The sequence below is a fragment of the Amphiura filiformis genome, chromosome 13, assembly GCF_039555335.1.
Source record: "Amphiura filiformis chromosome 13, Afil_fr2py, whole genome shotgun sequence".
In the NCBI taxonomy this organism is placed as follows: Eukaryota; Metazoa; Echinodermata; class Ophiuroidea; order Amphilepidida; family Amphiuridae; genus Amphiura; species Amphiura filiformis.
In genome coordinates this window covers 48567851-48588051 of record NC_092640.1, presented here as the reverse complement: position 1 = coordinate 48588051, position 20201 = coordinate 48567851, and the positions used below count along the sequence as shown (strand labels likewise).

At 36.5% G+C, this 20201-nt stretch overlaps 1 protein-coding gene across 1 annotated transcript in view; it reads right to left on the bottom strand.

The window, feature by feature from the left end:
- Window positions 1-226: 226 nt before the first annotated feature.
- The window catches only part of LOC140167730 (uncharacterized), a 59548-nt gene continuing 39573 nt past the window's right edge, over window positions 227-20201 (bottom strand). The window contains exons 4-9 of the mRNA XM_072191025.1: window positions 15286-15636; window positions 11555-11743; window positions 8026-8112; window positions 6068-6256; window positions 1224-1314; window positions 227-493 (exon numbers count right to left, since the gene is read on the bottom strand). Of these exons, the coding sequence (XP_072047126.1) occupies window positions 292-493; window positions 1224-1314; window positions 6068-6256; window positions 8026-8112; window positions 11555-11743; window positions 15286-15636 (1109 nt within the window). The 3' untranslated portion in view covers window positions 227-291. The remainder of the gene's footprint in view (window positions 494-1223; window positions 1315-6067; window positions 6257-8025; window positions 8113-11554; window positions 11744-15285; window positions 15637-20201) is intronic.

The window sequence follows — 20201 nt, the reverse complement described above, 5'->3', positions numbered from 1 at the left end:
CATTATCAGGATGGAAAGGCTTTATCTCTATACAATGTGCGCGCGTACATTTGTATTTTGCACTATTTTTTACACTGAATATCGGTAGAAAAGGGCTTGTTGCCCCTTTTCTTTTCCTTTGCCCTCCTGATTTTTTCTTTTATTTTTTGTCAGAGGGGCACTTTTTTTCTTTCATTTTTTGTCAGGGGGGTACTCTGCCCCACCTGAGACCCCACCCCCGCTGGCTACGCTACTGTATTATCCTTATAAAACCCATCAGTATCGTCATATCGTTGTTCCGTTATAACCAACTTAGTTAGAAATATCTGCGTAGATTCCCTGATAGTTATGCGTATCTCTATCAGCTCCTAGACTTTCATATCCCATATTGTCAAGAGGTATTTCAGTACCTGCATCGTGAGTTTCTGTCACCACTACAGTATTACTTGCATATTGTCCCGTGGGTGGCGTGGGAGTAGAGTCGGCAGAATGTCCTTGTTTTGTTTTATTTTGCCTAAGATATAAATAAATAAATAAATAAATAAATAAATAAATAAATAAATACATAAATAAATAAATAAATAAATAAATAAATAAATAAATAAATAAATAAATAAATAAATAAATAAATAAATAAATTAATAAATTAATAAATTAATTAATTAATTAATTAATAAATAAATAAAACAATAAGTAAATAAATAAACCAATAAATAAATAAATAAATAAATAAATAAATAAATAAATCAATGAATGAATGAATGAAGAAAGTAAGAAAGAAAGAAAGGAAGGAAGAAAGAAAGAAAGAAAGAAAGAAAGAAAGGAAGGAAGAAAGAAAGAAAGAAAGAAAGAAAGAAAGAAAGAAAGAAAGAAAGAAAGAAAGAAAGAAAGAAAGAAAGAAAGAAAGAAAGAAAGACAGCAAGAAAGAAAGAAAGAAAGAAAGACAATTCTCCAATGCAAATTTTAAAAATGACTGCCATTTAATTTAGCTTCTTTTGGAACAAAAACAATAATTATCTTTTATAGTTATTATTTTCTTCTAAGCTCGTGGGAGGCTAACGAGATTTGCAATCATTTTTTAGAAGATAACCCAAAAATGTTATAACTATTCTAGTGGTCAAATGCTATTAGATTGGCAAGGTTACTGCTACTCGTACTAATATCTTCAAATAAATTGTGCACAAAGCACATGGAACCAAACTCTTCAGATGTTGAACACAGAAACAATATAATGCTTTCCATACCTTTTACAATATATCACACTGGCTACTAGAGCAACGATCACAACGATTCCAACTCCAACTCCAACGGCTGTGGTGATCGGTGTGGAACTATCTAAGAATGTCAATTAAGTCAAAAATTATAATGGTATATTCACAACCATTCTTTTTTGATAAACATAGGGTGCGGATCAAGGTATCTCAAGCACTTCCCCAGTGTCTCTAGAGCTACGAAGCACTCCCACTAAGAGTTATCACTGTCAAGTTCAACATTAATTTAGGCATATATAATCCTGTCTATTACCTCATAAACAGAGGGTGATACGTTTAAATACCCACCAGCGCCACATACAGAGAATACTTAGTACCCAAGACACAAAGATTTAGGGAGTTAGAGCTGATGCTGCAAATTATCGTCCTGCGTGCCTTACCTCAATTCGTTGTAAGACATTTGAGCACATCATTCATTCCAATATTATGGCTCATTTTGTTAGATTTTTCATTCTTTTCAAATACATTTTAGGCGCGATCACTCATGTGAGTGGCAACTTATTCTGACTGTAAGTTACCTTGCTAAAAACCTTGATAATCATTCACCAGTTGATATAATTATCATAGATTTTAGCAAGGTATTCTACACTGTCCCACAGAACAGATTATTGCTCACACTAGTAAACTACGGCATCAAATTCAAACTCATGTTTTAGGATTTCTAACTTCCGAAAGTGCCATAACCAACAGGTAGGGGTTAACGGGGAGCACTCAGACTGGAGTAAAGTTACCTCTGGTGTGCCCCAGGGCGCGTAACTTGGGCCGTTATTATTTCTTGCTTACATTAATGACCTCTCAAATAATATTCATCCACCTTTGAGGACGACTGTATGTTATTCAGATAAGTGCAAAATGACTTCGATGCATCTGATCTTCAAAGTGACCTAAACAAAATGATGAACTGGGAATCTAAATGACAAATGCATTTCAACCCAAGCACATGCTTCCTTATGAGACTCACACACGCACCCCCACCCAAAAGGTCATCTATAATATAGGTCACTCAGTGCTAAAATTGGAATTCACCAACAACCTAACATTTACAAAGTATATAAACAAATTATTTAAGCTACAAAAAAAGAGCTTTAAGAATAATGTCTCATAGTCCGTATTTAAGCCATTCAAGATTCATTTAGAGTCATTCAGTTTTAGCATGTTTAGTTGTTCAACAGCCAAACACGAAGCTCCTCGACACAAGATGTTATTTTGCAATTTTCAAAATAACATCTTGTGTCGAGGAGCTTCGTGTTTGGCTGTTGAACAACATGCTAAAACTGAATGACTCTAAGACAGAATTTTTTATTGCTGCTTCGAAATATAACATCACCAGATTGTCTGAGATCACAATACAAATTGTTTGCGCTGATATTGTTCCATCTCCCACCATTAAAAATCTGGGTATCATTTTTGACGCTGCTATGACTATGTCTAATCAAATCACATCCATGTGCAAATCAATTAATTTCTTACTGTGGAACTTGGCTAAGATAAGCAGATTCATAGATCAGGATGCTTCCTCAAATGCTATGCGGGCACTTATTTTATCTTAACTTGACTATGGCAATGCACTCCTGTTTGGATGCAACCTAAAAGATCTTGCTCGTCTACAGCGCCTACAAAATCGGGCAGCTCGCATAGTTTACCAAGTTCCGCGCCGTCATTCTACATCTCCTTTGTTAAACTCGCTTCACTGGTTACCGGTTGATAAACGAATTCGATTTAAAATTCTTCTTCACGTATTCAAAGTGCTAAATGGCTATCACCGATATATCTCACTGACTACATCGCTACCTACATTCCACCTAGGAAGGGCCTTCGCTCTGAGCTTGATATTACTCGCCTTGTCATCCCCAGGAGTAAGAGAAAAATTGGTGATGGTTCATTTAGTGTGTCTGGTCCAACCCTCTGGAACCAGTTACCGGCTACACTTCGCACTGCTCTCACAGTTGAATCTTTTAAAAAGGGTCTTAAAACATATGCTTTCTAATGTATTTTGCTGTTGTTATTTTTGTATATTTGTAAAGCGCAATGTTCATATTTTGGGTATTGCGCTATATCAAGCGTCGTTGTTATGTTATGTTATGTCATGTTATGTTTTTGATAAATACAATGTTCTTGATATATTTGATATGTACAAGAAAAAGTTGTCTATTTTTATGTATACGTATACCCAAGGTATGTTACCATTTTTGATGCTATGTTTAAGAGTCTTAAGGATATTCACAGTTATAATACTAGAAATAAGCATAATTACCAACTGCACAAAACAAGTACTGTTATCTCCAATGGTCCAAACATTTGGAATCAAATACCTTATGAGATTAGACAGGCTACCAACATTTACATGCCTTACTGAATGACAAGTAGATCTAAGCATGTTTTGCTTCATTATTATAGTGTAATATTTCTGTTAATCATTCTGTTAAATCATTGCCTCCACTTAATATGTCATCTCAAAGTTGTTTATCATTGCTTTTATGCTTTATATCAGTGTTTGTAATTTACTATATGTTAATGTTAATGTTAAATACTCGTGATTATAGTACAACATTATATCTAAATTGATTGATTGATTATATTTGTGTTTAAAAATTTTTGGCTACAGATCCTCGTTTTGTTGTTGTTGTTTTAATTTGTATAATGTAATTATACAGGGGGTGCAGCATTTACAGGCTTTGCTTATCGTTGTACCTCCTCCATCGTGTTATACTTTTTGTAATTATTGTATTTTGTTGTAATTTTGATGGAAATAAAATAAATCTGATTGATTGATTGATTGATCAAAATGAACCTATAATAATCTTGTTAAGAACACCAAACCACTGCAATACAAGACCATTGCCAGACCACTGATGGGCAATGCTCCATCGTGTTGTTGGGATTCATATGAATGAATATGAAAACAATATGAACAAAGAAATCCAGAAATGAAATTAAAATGAAATTTGCTTCAGCCTCCCAAACATCAATCACGGCCCACAACAACTGTGCTTATCTTATCAACAAATTCACGCCAACAGAGACATTTACAAATTTGCCTTCCTAGCCACAACAGTTAGCGATTGGAACGATCTTCCAAATCATTTGGTCAACATATCAGATTCCACTCAACTTAAACCTGTCGCAACCCAACATCTACAAGAAACCAAGAAATTAAACAGAGACTAAGAACCGCTTTACAACCTACCCCCTTGACTCCACCAGGAGTGTTGGCTAGTATCCTATCAAAATCAAGAAGATCAAGAAAACCTCATAATGGTGGGAGACTTCAATGTCAAACTAGGGAGATACTACTATGCACGGGCAACCTTATTGGGTAGATATATGGGATAGGAATAATCAACAGCAGAGGAGAACAACCCTACAATTATGTTCACTCCATAAACTGGTTGTGTGCAACAGGTATACGTAAAACACAATAAGTGTAGAAAGACAATATGGACATCTCCCTGCATTTGCAGTGCAGAAATATTATGACTTACTTCCTGATCAGTTTGGGAGAAACCGGTTGCCCTCAATCATTTCCTAGAAATGTTAATGATTGCAAAATTCTTGTCTATATTAGTAGAAGACGTAGATAGTACAAACAATACATTTTTGCAACCATTGCTATCAGAAAAAAGATTAGACCTGTCGTAATATTTGTAAAGTGATGGGCAATGGTCTCATTTTGGCGCCGGTCATAACGTTAATCGACAAGTTACATTCTCGAGACAGTTGTGAATGTACCCAAAGGTATGTTTTCTGCTATTATCAAAACAATCGTAATTAACTCTTTAAACGTACTAAAATAATGTTACAAATATATACAATTGATTTACAGCCAGTATCAAAAAAAACCCATAATTTACCGTTTTTGCATCTCAAGTCCAAAGGTACTTTTCGATCCATTGGAAATAACTAGACCATATACCTAATAGTTTAAAATTGGGCAATTTCATAAAATTGTGTGGTAGCTCTTAATCAGAGCCCTCATGATATGACAAAATTCCAGTCTAGTTCACAATCATCGTAAACCCTCGGATCACTGAAGTCATGAGGCGCCCTCTGACCGCGAAATATTTAATGACCGCTTCCAGCCGGAGGATTCACTGGCCTGTCTATGACAGTTCATTGAGGACAAACCTTGGCTCAGAAGCTGATCCAGTTTGGAAGAGGCACACATTTAAAAAACGGACGAAGAACAGTAATTTTGATACAACCTGTAGTATTAGTGTTTGATACCCTGTTAATATTTTTGTGTTCATGTTAGCTGTACCACACATTCTGATGATACATGATAAAGACGCACTGGACTGGCCGACCTTTACGGAACTTTAATATTACACTGCAAAAAGCGTGTTTAGGAATTAGACACTTTTCTAAACACTATCTTGCACCACTTTTTTAAACATGTTTGTAAATATGCTACACATGTTTAGGAATTTGATGGCCTGTGTTTAGGAATTTAATATAATGATATCTTAGAATTTGACATTGGTGTTTAGGAATCAAACATGTTTAGACACGCGCTTTTTGCAGTGTACATATACCTTTTTTTCAATTTATTGTGTATGCATATTTCGATACTCCTTAATCGGAACAAATTGATGGCGGATGATGCAACAACAGAATTCCAAATTATTCCTCTGCGGTCTACCAAGCATTTTTGCCGGCACGTCTTACCAAACAACAGGGGAGGACCAACACGACTTATATGACGTCATACCCTATGAAATTTGATAGCATACTCTACTCCCGGGTTTGACATTTTTTTGAAATTTAGTGTAACTGGGGTGAATGGATGTTTATTATTTAATGTACGCTTGCTTGTTCACCTTGTGTGGAACATCTTGGAATCTCTCCAAGCCAGGATCCAGTATTTAAACAAATCAGTTGTTCATCTCCAATAAGGTCCAATTCTCTTCTGCAGTACACAGTGATGACATCTCCATATGCATATATTTTGCGCACCGGAGAAATAAAGCCCTCGTCAGAATGGATACTTATTATTGGAAGACATCCCTCTAAAATAAAACAACATTAATTCACAACAATAACTTCCGTGTACTGTATGTTATGTATAAATTGTGATTGTCAAAATTTAGAAAGAGTACGGGTTATTTCCCGGATTTATAAAACATGTTAAAGCATTTGTTTATAAGAGGGTGAGCATTTGTGTATGACTCTTCTGTGGAAATATTGAAGTTGAATTCATTTTTATAATTATATTTATTCAGTTTAAAATATTATTACTATACTGAAATAAATAAAAGGGATAATGCAGCACTGTTTTATATATAAAGTCTGCACAAAAAGTAACTCAGCTGTTATAAATACGCCTATAGATTTAGAACTAATAATTGTTTCCACAATATTTCAACAAAAAAGAAGGATGATTTATTTACTCGCATTTTGATACCCCATTTGTCCAATTTCGTTCAATATTGACAATACATCAGTGTTTTGAAAGAAAAATACCCCAATTTAAAAGTTGCAGTTATTTGTATTGATTTGAAGTAAAGCGCGAAGATAATGGCGGGCTTTACGTGTTTACAGTGCTGGCATTATAACCATAAATCGCTGTAAACTGCAACTTTTAAATTCGGGTATTTTTCTGTAAAAGCACTACTGTGTTGTTAATATTGAACGACATTTGCCGAATGGGGTATCAAAATGCGCGTAAATAAATCATGCTTCTCTATGTTGAAATATTGTGAAAACAATTATTAGTTCTGAATATTTTTAACAGCTGAGTTACTTTTTGTGCAGACTTTATATATATATATAAAAACAGGCAACACAAAACCCCTACCCCCAACCCTTGGCTACGCCACAATTCTAGTTACTATAGTTACTGTACTATTATAGTACTGATCGTTATAGGCTATGGAGTCATTTCAACAGCACCCTTATTTGGTGGGAAAATGTCGCTGAACTTTTACACAGAGTCAAGGTCAGTTGCTCGGAGTTGGTTAAAACCACAAGCAATTATGTTCCTCTAGTTATAAGGATTCGGATAAAAGTACAGTTAGACCTATCTACGACGTATGATTATGGATATATGTCATATGTTCTCTCTTAAAACCAAAGATCTTTAAGACTGATTTCTCAATCTTAATTTTGACTTTTCCCTCACCCCAATCTTTCCATTTAAGAGAGTTGGTTCCACAGGGAGCAAAAATTAAAAAAAAAACATGTACCGATTTTGATGAAAATCTTCTCACACTATTTGTCTTTCGAAGACGCGTAGGATGTTTTGTTACCTCGGTAACATATCAAAATTAGACAGTATCGCATTTAGTTTTATTGAGTCTATTGACATGGACAGTTGTTGTGTTACTTGGCTAAGAAAACACTCTAGATAGCTAAAACTATCCCTTTTTCTGATTTCTTACAGCAAGACAAATAATTTGAGATAATTATCATCACAATCATAGCAAATTTCATGTTTGCCCAGTGCGATGATAAAATTAGACCTGTGGTATTATTTTGCTTATAACTCCATACCGTACGCGTAGGTAGGTCAAAGTATACTTTTTCTGAATCCTTATTGCCAGGGAATCACGATCGTGTGAGTGTTGAATAGATAGCTAATAATTTTGAACTTGACCCTCTGTGCAAAGTTCTATGACATTTTACACTATGACATATAATACACTTTGCATATGTATTTAAAATAGTATCCTAAAAAGTACGCTACATATACTGCTCCAGTCATTTAGACCTTTCAATATGTTACAATGTGTAAAAGTCCCAACAGGTAGGCCTACAGTGCAGTATTTGCTATGCTTACCAATGCCATTACCAGGCGACGTTAGCGTGGCAGTTATATCTATGTATGTTGGCGTCTGAGGCTGGGTTGGAAAAGACTCTACACTATCTGAAACATCCGACAACCTAAGGTTAGTTTGAAACAATCATAAATACCTTACTTTGCTAAAATTTAATTACAACAATAATTTCGGTCAGTTGAGTAGGTAACAGGAAAGTAGGGTTGGTAGCCACAGCCTATAACTATGATTTGATGATAAGCGACCATCTGTGTTCTCAAATAACAACATTAATGGTCTTCCTTTAACTGTTACATATGAGATCGACTGTGAGTAAAAGTGCAGATTTGCATAGTGTTTTTTGTGTGTGTGTTTTTATATGCTAACTATGTTACTTGCACCATTAGTTGTTTGATCATATATATTTTTGCACTAATACTTTGAGTTTTTATCAGATGTTTTCACGCGATTTATTTATGTTTTTAACTCGTTAATTCATAGGTGTAGCCTTGGGTGCCCATGAACAAGGACTAGCACGGGCCCATTTATCAAGCATTTCGTATGTATTTATCATCTCCTTTATCGGCCCTATCCCTGATCCTTTTATTCTCATTTTTGTCCGGGATCCCTTGACTTCGTCCTGTCCACCACCTTGCTACGACCCTGCGTAAATGTTTTTAATGTCTAACTTTTGGACACACTTCGTTTCATGGAAATATATCACAATCCATCAAATCTTTAATGAGATAATTAGGTTGTTTACCCATAGGGACCCACCTTTCATGGCAACATGATGTACGAGACATGGGACTCAAATAGTTAAAACAATTAGATAAATATCAACCATTTATATGCCTATGCAGAAGTATTTAAGGCTGGTTTTATGAATGAAGGTTGGGTAAATTATTCCCAATTCGGTCCAAGTGACAAATATGCTGAGCACTCTTTCTTTAAAAAGGCTAATTCTGAACATGTCCCAATGTTTCTAGATGTAAATTGTCTAATTTGGCCAGTTTCAGCGGGTTTTTTTTTTCATGACACCAAAAACGTGTATTTCCAGTTAAAAATATATACCTTCAAAACGAGATTGCTCATATCACTTACACTGAATCACCATCTTAAGATTCCTAATGTAGCTGGAGAACTACTATCCGAAATGTCACGTGAGTTCTTTTTCAAAAGAGCATTTATAGTCTTATACATGTTCATAGTGTTACAATTGAGTAGAATGTTATACAAAAAGGGTGCTTTCTCTTTCCCAATGGTTTCCGCAGATCTCCTCTGGGAATCAATATAGGCTCGACGGTCCACTTTAGCCTTTGGTATACGCCAACGCCACCGTTCAGACCGGCTACGTAAACGTTGCGCATCCTGAACAGTTTGATTAAATCATTCAGGTTTGATGCCCACGGTACACGTTTTTTCTTTGGCAGGGGCATGGGTCTCCCGGGATGGGTCTCAAGTACTGGCTGCAGGTTTTGTTATAAAACTGGAGAAGATCTACATGTGCACCCTCCATTGAATCATCAGTGGAATTGAGCTCTAACTCAAAAGCAACAGGGTCAATATTATAGGCCCTATTAATTATACAGAGCATAAGCCTACTACTGAGGGTCAAATGACATTAGCAGCCTAGTAATGTTATTCATATCAGTAGCCACCTGGTGCCGGTTCCGCGAAACATATATCAGTACGTAAACAGTGCCCTGTTCGCAAGGTTTTATTTACGAATACGAGTGCAAAAACATATTTGCTCTAACTAAAGATTTGTATCAACATTTATAGTAGATAACACTGTGTACTTTCTTTCTGGACAAAATTAAATCCATTATTTGAGAGAAAATTCACACTGTGTGGCAAATATGATTTTGAATTTCCAAAGCATTATCCATACAGATACAATGTGTTAGGGCAGACTTGTTGCAGTCTAAAAAGTTTTTTTATTATTATTATTATTAGCAATATTATAACATGGTAGACTTGGAACAAATCTTACGGGCGTATTACACCAAATCAAGTAAATTTCATTCTCAGAAAAACTCGTTTACACCTAAAGTAAGCATTAAAACGAGCAGAAATGTGCTTAATTGTGACTAAATTTGGATTGGTCATGATTAGTAATATCAAATTCTCCATGTGTACCACAGATGGGAGAGATCGTGAATTTTTTAATGATTTAAAGCAGCATTTTCTATAGGGATAGACTGGCAGCCTTTTCAATGGTGAAGAGCTAATGTGGTTATCTGCGCCCTTATGTTTGCTCATGCATGATTGTCGAATTCAGCACCGTGGAAGAGCTGGCGTTTGAACTTGAAAATCAGGGAACTATGAAAGCCGGTTAGATTTCATGATGGAATTTCAATTTGAATGTCTGTGATACTAGTGATGTGTGTAATTATGATTGTAGGGGGATGTATAGGCCTGTATGTTCAGTAGTTAAGCTTATAGATTTCATGCACGTGAAATGAAGGCTGTTGATAATGCACTTATCAATTGAAACCCTGACCCACACCAGCCCCTGCCTGGGTACCCGGGAATAGCCGGACAGTTTAGAACAGACGGGCAATCTGGTCCCTGTAGGGCCGGCCATGTGCCGGACCTTTTCCAGGACTTGACCAAGTCCAAAGAGCTGGGAGGATGAGGACTTGAGCCAAGGTAAAAGCCAGGGGTTTACAGCACTGAATTGCCTGGTTAGCTGCGGTTGGGACTATTAGCCGGTGTTCTACATACAAATATTGCACCATCGGTCGGGGACTTGGCCAAGAATTAGCCAGGGAGTTTAACAGTTTTTAAATTTAGCCCCGGCATAAGTCCCTGCCCCCAGACCCGTACCCTGGGGCTGGGAAATAAGGTGTAAAATAGCCATATCATTGATAACATAGACAATAAGCGAAATTCTACATTATAGCTGCATAATGAGTTTATCTGCTAAATACGCACAATTTCACGGCTTTACTTGGAACGTAATGGTGCGCGGCAATTAAACTGTGATAACTTAAAATGGCTGCACTTTTGCAATGAAAAGTCAACCCACAAAAACTATTTCAAGTTTGGGCTCCTTTTTCCTATTATATTTTTTTCTTTTTCTCTTCGTTGTTTAAATCATAAAATTGTCGGCCACAGTCAGAGTAGGTGTTCTGGAACCTGTGACTGATGATTCCTACTAAAAAAAAACGGGAATCAGTTTCACTACTCTACTATTAATATTTCAATAGAGTCTGAACTAATCCATTGATATGCATAAGCTAATATCCTTGTACTATTAAAAAAAAACCAGCATGCTGCACAGGATTAACACCCATGGCCACATATACATGTACAAACACCCCCCCCCCCCCACACACACACACATACATACTAATGACAAATATTATATTGCAAAACACATTTATAATGCATTTTTGCTTTCATTTTATTTATTTTTTAAATGGACAATGATTCCTGAATTCAAACTATTTGCAACACACTCTGTATTTTCTTTGAAGTTTTGTAGAAAAGTGGACCTAATTTTGTCCAGAATGAAAGTACACAGTGCTGGATGTGATTATCTACCTTGACATCTAGGTACAGCGCCACTCCATCCCCCATCAGTTTGGCATGTAATCTGTGCGTCCCCCAGAAGATTTGTTACTCCAAGACATCTGAAATTAATAGTATCTCCTATGTCATACAATTTGACTACTAGTTGCGGTGTTGCCACCAGATTGGTTGACAGACTTCCTGGTATCTCACAGCCTACATCTGAAACATCATGAAATGAGCAATGCTAATGTAGAGGTATGACTCATCTCGCATGCTGTTAACATACAGTGATTTATCGATCATGTTATAAACTTCATCATCAATTTTTAAATACTTAAACACGGTTCAGCTCATGTGCGTCGACGTAATACGCGTAATGTGCCGTTCCTAACACTCGTCGATAGGCACATACAGTATTAGACTCGTTCCCAGTCCTATAATACGCCTGCGTATGCCAACCTCTGTAAGGATGGACGATACCAGCTTTTGGTATCGATTGTCGATCTAGAGCAGTCATACGGGGGGGCAATTTTATAATAAAATAAATAAAATGAGAACAAAAACAAACAAAAACCGCGGAAGGGTGTGTCTGAGGGAGGATGTCCCCCTTAGAAGTAAGAAACTTGTGCAAAATAAAAACCTAATTGAAACGATTTGGTGGACTATTTGGCACTATTAGTGTGTAAAATTTTAGTTTGAAAAAAAATGCGGTCCAGCCTTTCGTGGACAAGTTTTCCCTATTATTGTAGGCCTATAAATTGTTTTAAACATAAATCGGCGAAAGCAGAAGCGAAAATGGCCACTTGCTTACCGACTATGCAGAGAGGGGATCATCATGGGATCATGTACCGCCTGAGAAGTTGGGAAAATTTTGCAAAACAAAGACCAAATTGAAGTGATTTGGTGGCCCATTTTGGAACTATTAGTGTGTTAAAATTTTAGTTTGAAAAAGCCGCAAATTTGTGAAATGACGGTCCATGAAACCTTCCGTGGACAAGTTTTCCTTGCAGGTATATAAATTGTGTTGACATAGGGCCTAAATTTGAAAATGTCGAAAGAAGAGCGAAAATGGTCATATGTTTAGGCTACGCAAGGGGGTGTCTGAGGGGGATGTTCCCCCTGAGAAGTTTGAAAAAATTGCAAAATGAATGTCTAATTGAAGCCATTTGGTGCATCATTTTTACACTATTTAAATCAATTGCTTTAAACAGAAAAAAGGGCCCGAACTCAATTTGCAAAACTCAAGACTCCCACCACAATTACTAAAAAGCATGCATAAATCGGTATGGAGGACCCGCCTTCAAGCAATGCCTAAAGATTCAAGATTTTTTATTGTTCAAAACCTCATCCGCGTTCCAACTCAAGATGTAACCATTCCCGAGCTCTTTACCCACCTTTCAGCCGCCTCACACTTTGTCAAAGAAGTTTCTTCCACCTTGGTCCTATGTTATGGAATGCGCTGCCAGAAAATGTTGTCTGTTGTCCCACCTTGTCCGCTTTCAGGGCTGCAGTTAAAACCCTCCAATAGTTGTATTTTTTATCTTGTTTTTGCTTTTCAGTTTATTTTTGTTCGCATTGTATGTAGGGCTTCCCTTTAATTTAGTGCTCTTTGAGCACTATTGGGTATTGCCTGTGCTTTTTGCCAAATGTTATAAATATAAAATATAAAAATAAATTATTAATACAAGGTACAGAACATAAGATCTTAAGATATAATTTCAGTACGTAATAATCGCAGGCAGGGCCGTCCCCATGAGGGGGTGTAGGGGGAATGGTCGATTACCAAATGGTATTTACCATCCGACAGTACTGATACCAATACGGCGGTATCGAGTTTCGCCAAACGCTAGCCGTAAATTAAGATGGCGGCGGGTAGCCAGTCGGACTGTGCAATGTGTGCAATGGCAGGAGATTTTAATGAAATTGTCTGGTTTCACACCTTCTGATGTAAGTATATAGCGTGGAATATTAATTATGCTCCAACGTACACTGTCAACGTTCCCACTTTAGTTGATATTGTTGAATAACTTGGGACAAATTAACATTTTTGTCCGAAACACCATACATGTTATTCGTATTTTACTCACTGACGACCCTAAAAATCAGGTAGAACTAAAAAAACAAGCATTATCTTATCATTTAGTTTCTAGTTTATATAACCTGAAACGGATGTAATGACTCGCGAACACAAGTTTTGCACATCATTGGCAACTTAAAGGGTGAAAATACTGTTTACTTTCTTTAGACCCTGAAAGTGATGCCAACCATATGTTTTCAAAGCTGTGCATAATTAATTAATTTCCCCAAAAAAATCATTTTGATACTTTTAGCGTCTGTCATTGTCTGTGATTGGATTTACGGTAGCAATTCTGGGCTTCTACCTTTAAAAGCATGTAAGCTACATTGATACTGATGCCACCAATATTTGCCCCTTCATTTTGCATACCAGGTTGACCTTTTTTTTTCTCATTTCTTCACAAAAATGCAAAAAACACGCAAAAAATACTAAGGGTGTAGTACCCCCTTAAGTTGATTATACTTTGATATGCTTATGATGTTTTTTTTTATTATAATGTTTAAGAATGAGAATAGAGGTATTGTTTTAGCCGCTGCTGTGCATCTATTGTCTCAGATAATACGGGCGACGTCTCGCCTCGTTGTTTTACTTAAAATAATGACGTCGCCCATGTTATATGAGATGATAGATGATGGCGGTTGAAAACAATACCTTTATTTTATAAATATAGCATCAATAATCTCGGCATATCAAGTTGATTCGCCCCCTAAATGTATATAGTTAAGTTATGTTAGTTCATTTAGACAGATTGATTTTAGAAAATTTAATATGATCAAGCAAAATTAATGTCATTTTATTATGTGACGTCATAATTGGTAATTGATACTTATCAATACCATAACAATGACCAAAACTTATATTTGACTTTTTTTTGTAACATTCGGCCGAAGCCAGGTAAAAGCCAATAGCGTTCAAAAGCTATTAAATCGAAGGGTGTCAACCGAATATGACGGGACATGGATATGGGATGAGGCCCGATTTTAGAAGCAGGAGAAAAACTGGAGCACCCGGAGAAAAACTTGCTACCACAAACATAGCTCGGCAACCAAACTCACACGCGGCACCTTGTGGAAGTGAACCCAAACCGCAGTGGTAAGAAGCGAGCGAGAATACCGATTTACTAACCCGTCTTCCAAAGTTAGTTAACAACTTACGTTTCCATAAATATTAAGCATTGATTTATATGAACTTCCCAGCAAACACAAAACGTTTTTAAACGTTTTAAACGGGTCATATGTTGGGTTTTTGTTTTGGTAAAAACGTTTTCTCAATATAATATAATGGTCACGAAACTGTTTGAAAGCATGCTACAACATTTAGAAAATGTTGTCAAAATTTTATGGTAAAATAGTTTTGCAAACATATTTTGCCAAATATTTCGCCAACACTTAAAATAACATTATGTTAGAATAATTTGCAGGAAGTTTTCAAATAATGAATATTTCAAAGTTATGAAAACGTTTTATACTCTTTACATACCCTTTATATAACCCGACATTTTAAAGTGTTCTGCAAGCCTTGTTGTTAGCGTGTTAACTAACTTTGCAACCAAACATTGGTATTCAGCTGGATTGCAATGTCGGTGTATCAATTTAACAAAAAACGCGAGTTTCTGCTTGACCAGATTGAATTAATCACAGTTTTAGGCCTATTTAGTAACAATAAAAACGCTTGTTTCACTTACTACATCCATAAACATTGATCTTATAATCTGCCCCACACGACTCGGTAGGATTCCCCACACACTGCACATTGCAATCTGTATTGGGTAGAGCTACTTCACCAGGAGTCAATCTCTTATAATTTGTTGTTGCCACACCACAGTAGCAACCGTTTCCTGCTTCCACCCCAGCAAAGGCGAATTTCGTTGCTCCATTGCAGCATATATCTTTACAGAGCTCTACAGTCATTGCGGTGTCGCTTAAACATCCAGTATTGGTGAAATCACATTTGCATCTTGGTTCTTGCGTACAATTTACGTAGTTGGGTAGTGCACGCTCAATATTGTCGTTGTAGCATCCCAAATGTTGAGCCACTAGAATTGGAAAGGAGATTTTGTGCATCAATTCTTAATGGAAAATTACATCTATAGCAATGCTATTGACGGATTTTTATGTCGGTATTTCAATCCGTTTTAAAACAAAAGCCCATAAATCTTTAATTGAGATATCCCATAATAAAATACTGCATGTGTGAAAAAGAAGCGGGTTAACTCACTTCTGACACAATTGCACTTTGTGACAAAGTGGCAAACAGGATTTCAATCGGACCATCCCTTTAACAACTGGCCCAAGATGAAACTTGAAAAAACATTGTATCTCGAATAGCACTTTTTAACGGATATAATCGACGTGTTTATAATAATGGTGTATTGACAATAAACTGAGATATTGCGATTTACGCCGACGTAGACCGTACGTTTTTACGTACGTTAATACGCACGGTTTTAAGTTGTATGCATCGCATGAGGCCACGTACTTAACCAACGCTCGTCCCACAGTCATCTGGTGATCATTGCGCGACTTTGATTTTGCATGTAATCAGTCGGGGTTTGGAGTTGGCTTACGAGGCTCAAAGAAATATATCCTAATAAAATTGATGGGCGATGGGTGGATGATCACCACCACCACCAGCACCATCATCAACAGCACCACCATCATCACCATGATCATCATCATCCTATCATCATCATGCATATGGATTGTCATCATAGGTAAAATAATATTGTAGGGAAGATACGTTATATGTATGCGTTACATAACCACCCACGATCGATTTGTTCACCGCGTATTCTTTCTTCAACACATCCCAGAAAAAGACGAATCCAACGAGCCAAGTCTGGTGTTGTGACTGCCCAAATGGGTGGATTAAATCCGCTTAAAAATCGATGTTATATTGTATTGTGTTGTAAACTTTCATCATTCTTTTGTCTACGTGTAACGCGGGTGATGGTATGCAGTTTAAAATTCCCGCCAAGGACGCATCATTTCACATTTCAGGTGAGATGTACTCAGCGGGGACCCAGCCATGGCTACCACTGCACTGATTGGATTCGTTTGTATTAATAGCCTATAGTAAGTGGCATAGCTTCTCTGGAATAACACATGATGTGCAATAGACAAATTCCCGGTTGCAACATGCGCAACAATGGCCGTCCTATTGCTTTCTAAAACAGCTGATCCGCAGCGCCGAAAATGCAAGTGTTTCTAGAATGCTTTTAGAAGTGTCCATTTATTCCGTACTGTCATAGACTTGTAATCAGGATTTTTAGTTTATCGAATACCCCACACTTCATCAACCACCATTCCCCACCATTTCAATGTACAAGCTCTGCGTATGAACGTCGCGTATAAATAAAGTAAATGTTTAACACATCGATGTAGCTTTATTATAATGATTTGTTACGAACAAAAAGGTCATAATAATAATTAGATTTTCCTTCGTATGTTCATTATCCTTGACTGTCTTTAACATTATTGTGAAATGAACCAAATTTATGAATTCTCAACGATGTATCTACGTTGATATCACACGTGCAAATTCTTCAAAACTGGCTAAATACGTGACCTCACTTCAATACAGGAGAGTGGTTTTGGGTAGATCGACGTCATACGTTTGGAAATCGCAATCTCTCTAACACCTCAAAAATCACCGTCATATTCCATTGTAAACCGGTTAACTAATGTATTGTGTACCAAAGTATTACAACACGTGAATCACATCATCTAAGAAGCAAAATGGCCACTAATGGTGCCTTTTTCTAGACCTTGGATAGGGGAGACCGGGGCGTGTCCGCCCTATTTTTTCAATCTCGCCTAAAGAGGACAATTCTCATGTTAGAAGCTATATATTAACACTTTAAAGCTGTATACTGTAGCTTAATACTACCACATTTGTAAGAACAGTTAGCGTTCAGTAACGGCATGAGAATTGAAAAAAAAAATCACGATGCAAGGGCGGACTTGCCCCGTGCCGTCCTATGGTGGAGGTAAGTTCGCCCTGATAAAAATAAAAGGCTATAATATTGCATAACAATGATAAATTTAATGCAAACGTTTAGTATAGGGTATATTGGGAACTCACTCTCTTCTAAAGATAATATGCTATATTTATTTGAGGGGTATGATGTAAGTTAATAAATTTGGGGGTCCAAAATTAGCAAACCCTTTTATGGTTTTAGACAATAAACGGTGGTATGAGCAATACTGATACCACTTAACTTTTTTTTTAAATGGTTCTATGTACTTTTATCCTTTTTAAAGGTACTGTTAGCTTTTTTCCATAATACGCCGATGGGGTGAATCCGCTCGAGAGTCCACTGGGGAAAACACAGGGCGAACTTGCTCCTTCACATACAGGGCGGACTTATCCCGACGGTATTTTTTTTTCTTTACCTCGTGTCATGCCTACTAAACAAAAAATGTCGATCTTTTAATTGCATAATATGTTGGGCAAAACGTTCACCTTCCAAATAAAAAAACATCTCTGCAAGGTCTTGAGATTATAACAATATTACTAAATCTACAAAAGTAAACTTCCTTGATTCGGAAGCATTTTTGACGATAATTTCTGTGGCGAGATGTGTGGATTGGGTGGACGTGCCGCGAGGGCGGACTTGCCCCGGTCTCCCCTACATATCTGTATCTGTAGCAATACTGCCCAACGCTTCGGGTGAATCCAAACGAACAGGAATACACTAGAATCGTGACGTAATTCCACTCGCCCTTCACATAATTCAATGCGCCCAGAAAATACGCCCAGGATGATGGAAAATAAAGGGTTCACAAAAAATACCCCCCTCCTAAAATGACAAGACATTTCTTTGCATAACTTGACATACATTTCGTTGATTTGAAAAATCTACAAACCTGTGAATAAAAGAATCATTTTCCTACCCTCCCAAAGTTCTTTCCTTAAAAAATAATCACTGACATTTTCCAAAAATGATGCTTTCAGAAAAAGTTGCTCTTTTACACATCATATACATTTAATGTACAAAAACATTATCGATATCAATGTTTTGATTTATTTAATGGTGTTTTTGTTTTCTTTAATTTTTATGTATACGATTACCCAGTCACCCATGCAATCATCTTGTTGTATAAAATGACATAATATAATTGACATGTACGGGGGTTTTCTAGAAGATTTTATTGAGCCGGTGTTTTAAAAATGGTAAAATCAATTAGGAATCAACTTAACATTCATTTTGTTGATTTGAACAATATAAAAACCTGTGAATAGAGGCATCTTTTTGCTACCCTACCAAAGTTATCCTTTGGTAGGGTAGCTTTAAAATGATGCTTTAAAAAAAGTTGCGCTTTTCAACATCCCATGTACAAAACTTTCTCGGTATCAATGTTACGATTGATTTAATTGTGTTTCTCCTTCACCTTTTTGTCTCTGAACTCTTAGTCACCCATGCAGCCATCACATAGTGCAAAATAATGATTTGTTGAAGCTAATTTTGACATAAATGAGGATGTTGAAAAGTGCAACCTTTTCTGAAAGCATCATTTTTGGAAAACGTGATTATTTTTGGCCAAAACAAAAAGATTTTCAGACGAAAGAACATTGGGAGGGTACAAAGACAATTCCTTTATTCACAGGTTTTTAAATTGTTCAAATCCACGAAATGTATGTCAAGTTATGCAAAAAAATGTTTTGTAATTTTAGGGGGGTAGTTATTGTTTGTGAACCCTTTATGTCATTAATGGCCATTATTAGGCCGAAATACTCAAATTTATGGTGTCTTAATAGTAACAACTCAAAGACCGTACGTAGATTGTATAGCAACATCCTTTAACTCATTTAAGCATATACGGTAGTTGATCTTTTTGGTGGCAAACTTACTAGGCTCGAAGTTTAAAATCGTGTAGAAATGTATTCCTTTGACATTTTATCTTATGATTTGCAGTTAATTCTGTATGATTTATACTTCTTGAGTGCCGTGTTAATGAATATAATGGTGGAGGTGTGGTGATGACGATGATGATGATGGTGACGATGACGATGATGATGATGATGATGATGATGATGGCGTTGATGATGATGATGATGATAAATTATGATGGTGATGATGGTGATGCCAATGGTAGTGATGATGATAATGGTGATGATGATGATGATGATAATAAAGAACGAATATCTTCCGCAAGCCTATTTAGTTTTTCGCTGTGCCGTGTTTACATTTTAAAACGTTTTAATTTTTCTTGTGGTAAAGCATTGAATATATACGATATAAACTCAAGGTGGTTTGCAACAGCGCACTGAATGGTCTATTGTTCTATTGTGTCCGATTTGAGCGCTGACATATTGGAAAATGTTGCCAATCAATATTCATGAGAGTGTACATTCAACGTCCAGTTTTCGAAATTGGGTGACTTGTGCTTGGCAGGTGTAAAATACATCTGACTGGGCGTTTTAAATACGTAACGCATAAAGGCATTGGCATCATCGAATGGCTGCCTATAGTGCTGTTAGTGTTAGGCCTATGTGTGTGTGTGGGGGGGGCTGTGTTTAGTTTCTATAATAATTATTATAAGGCCTACATTTATTTGTCATTCCTTTCTTTTCCTTTCTCTGTACTTATTCTTTCCT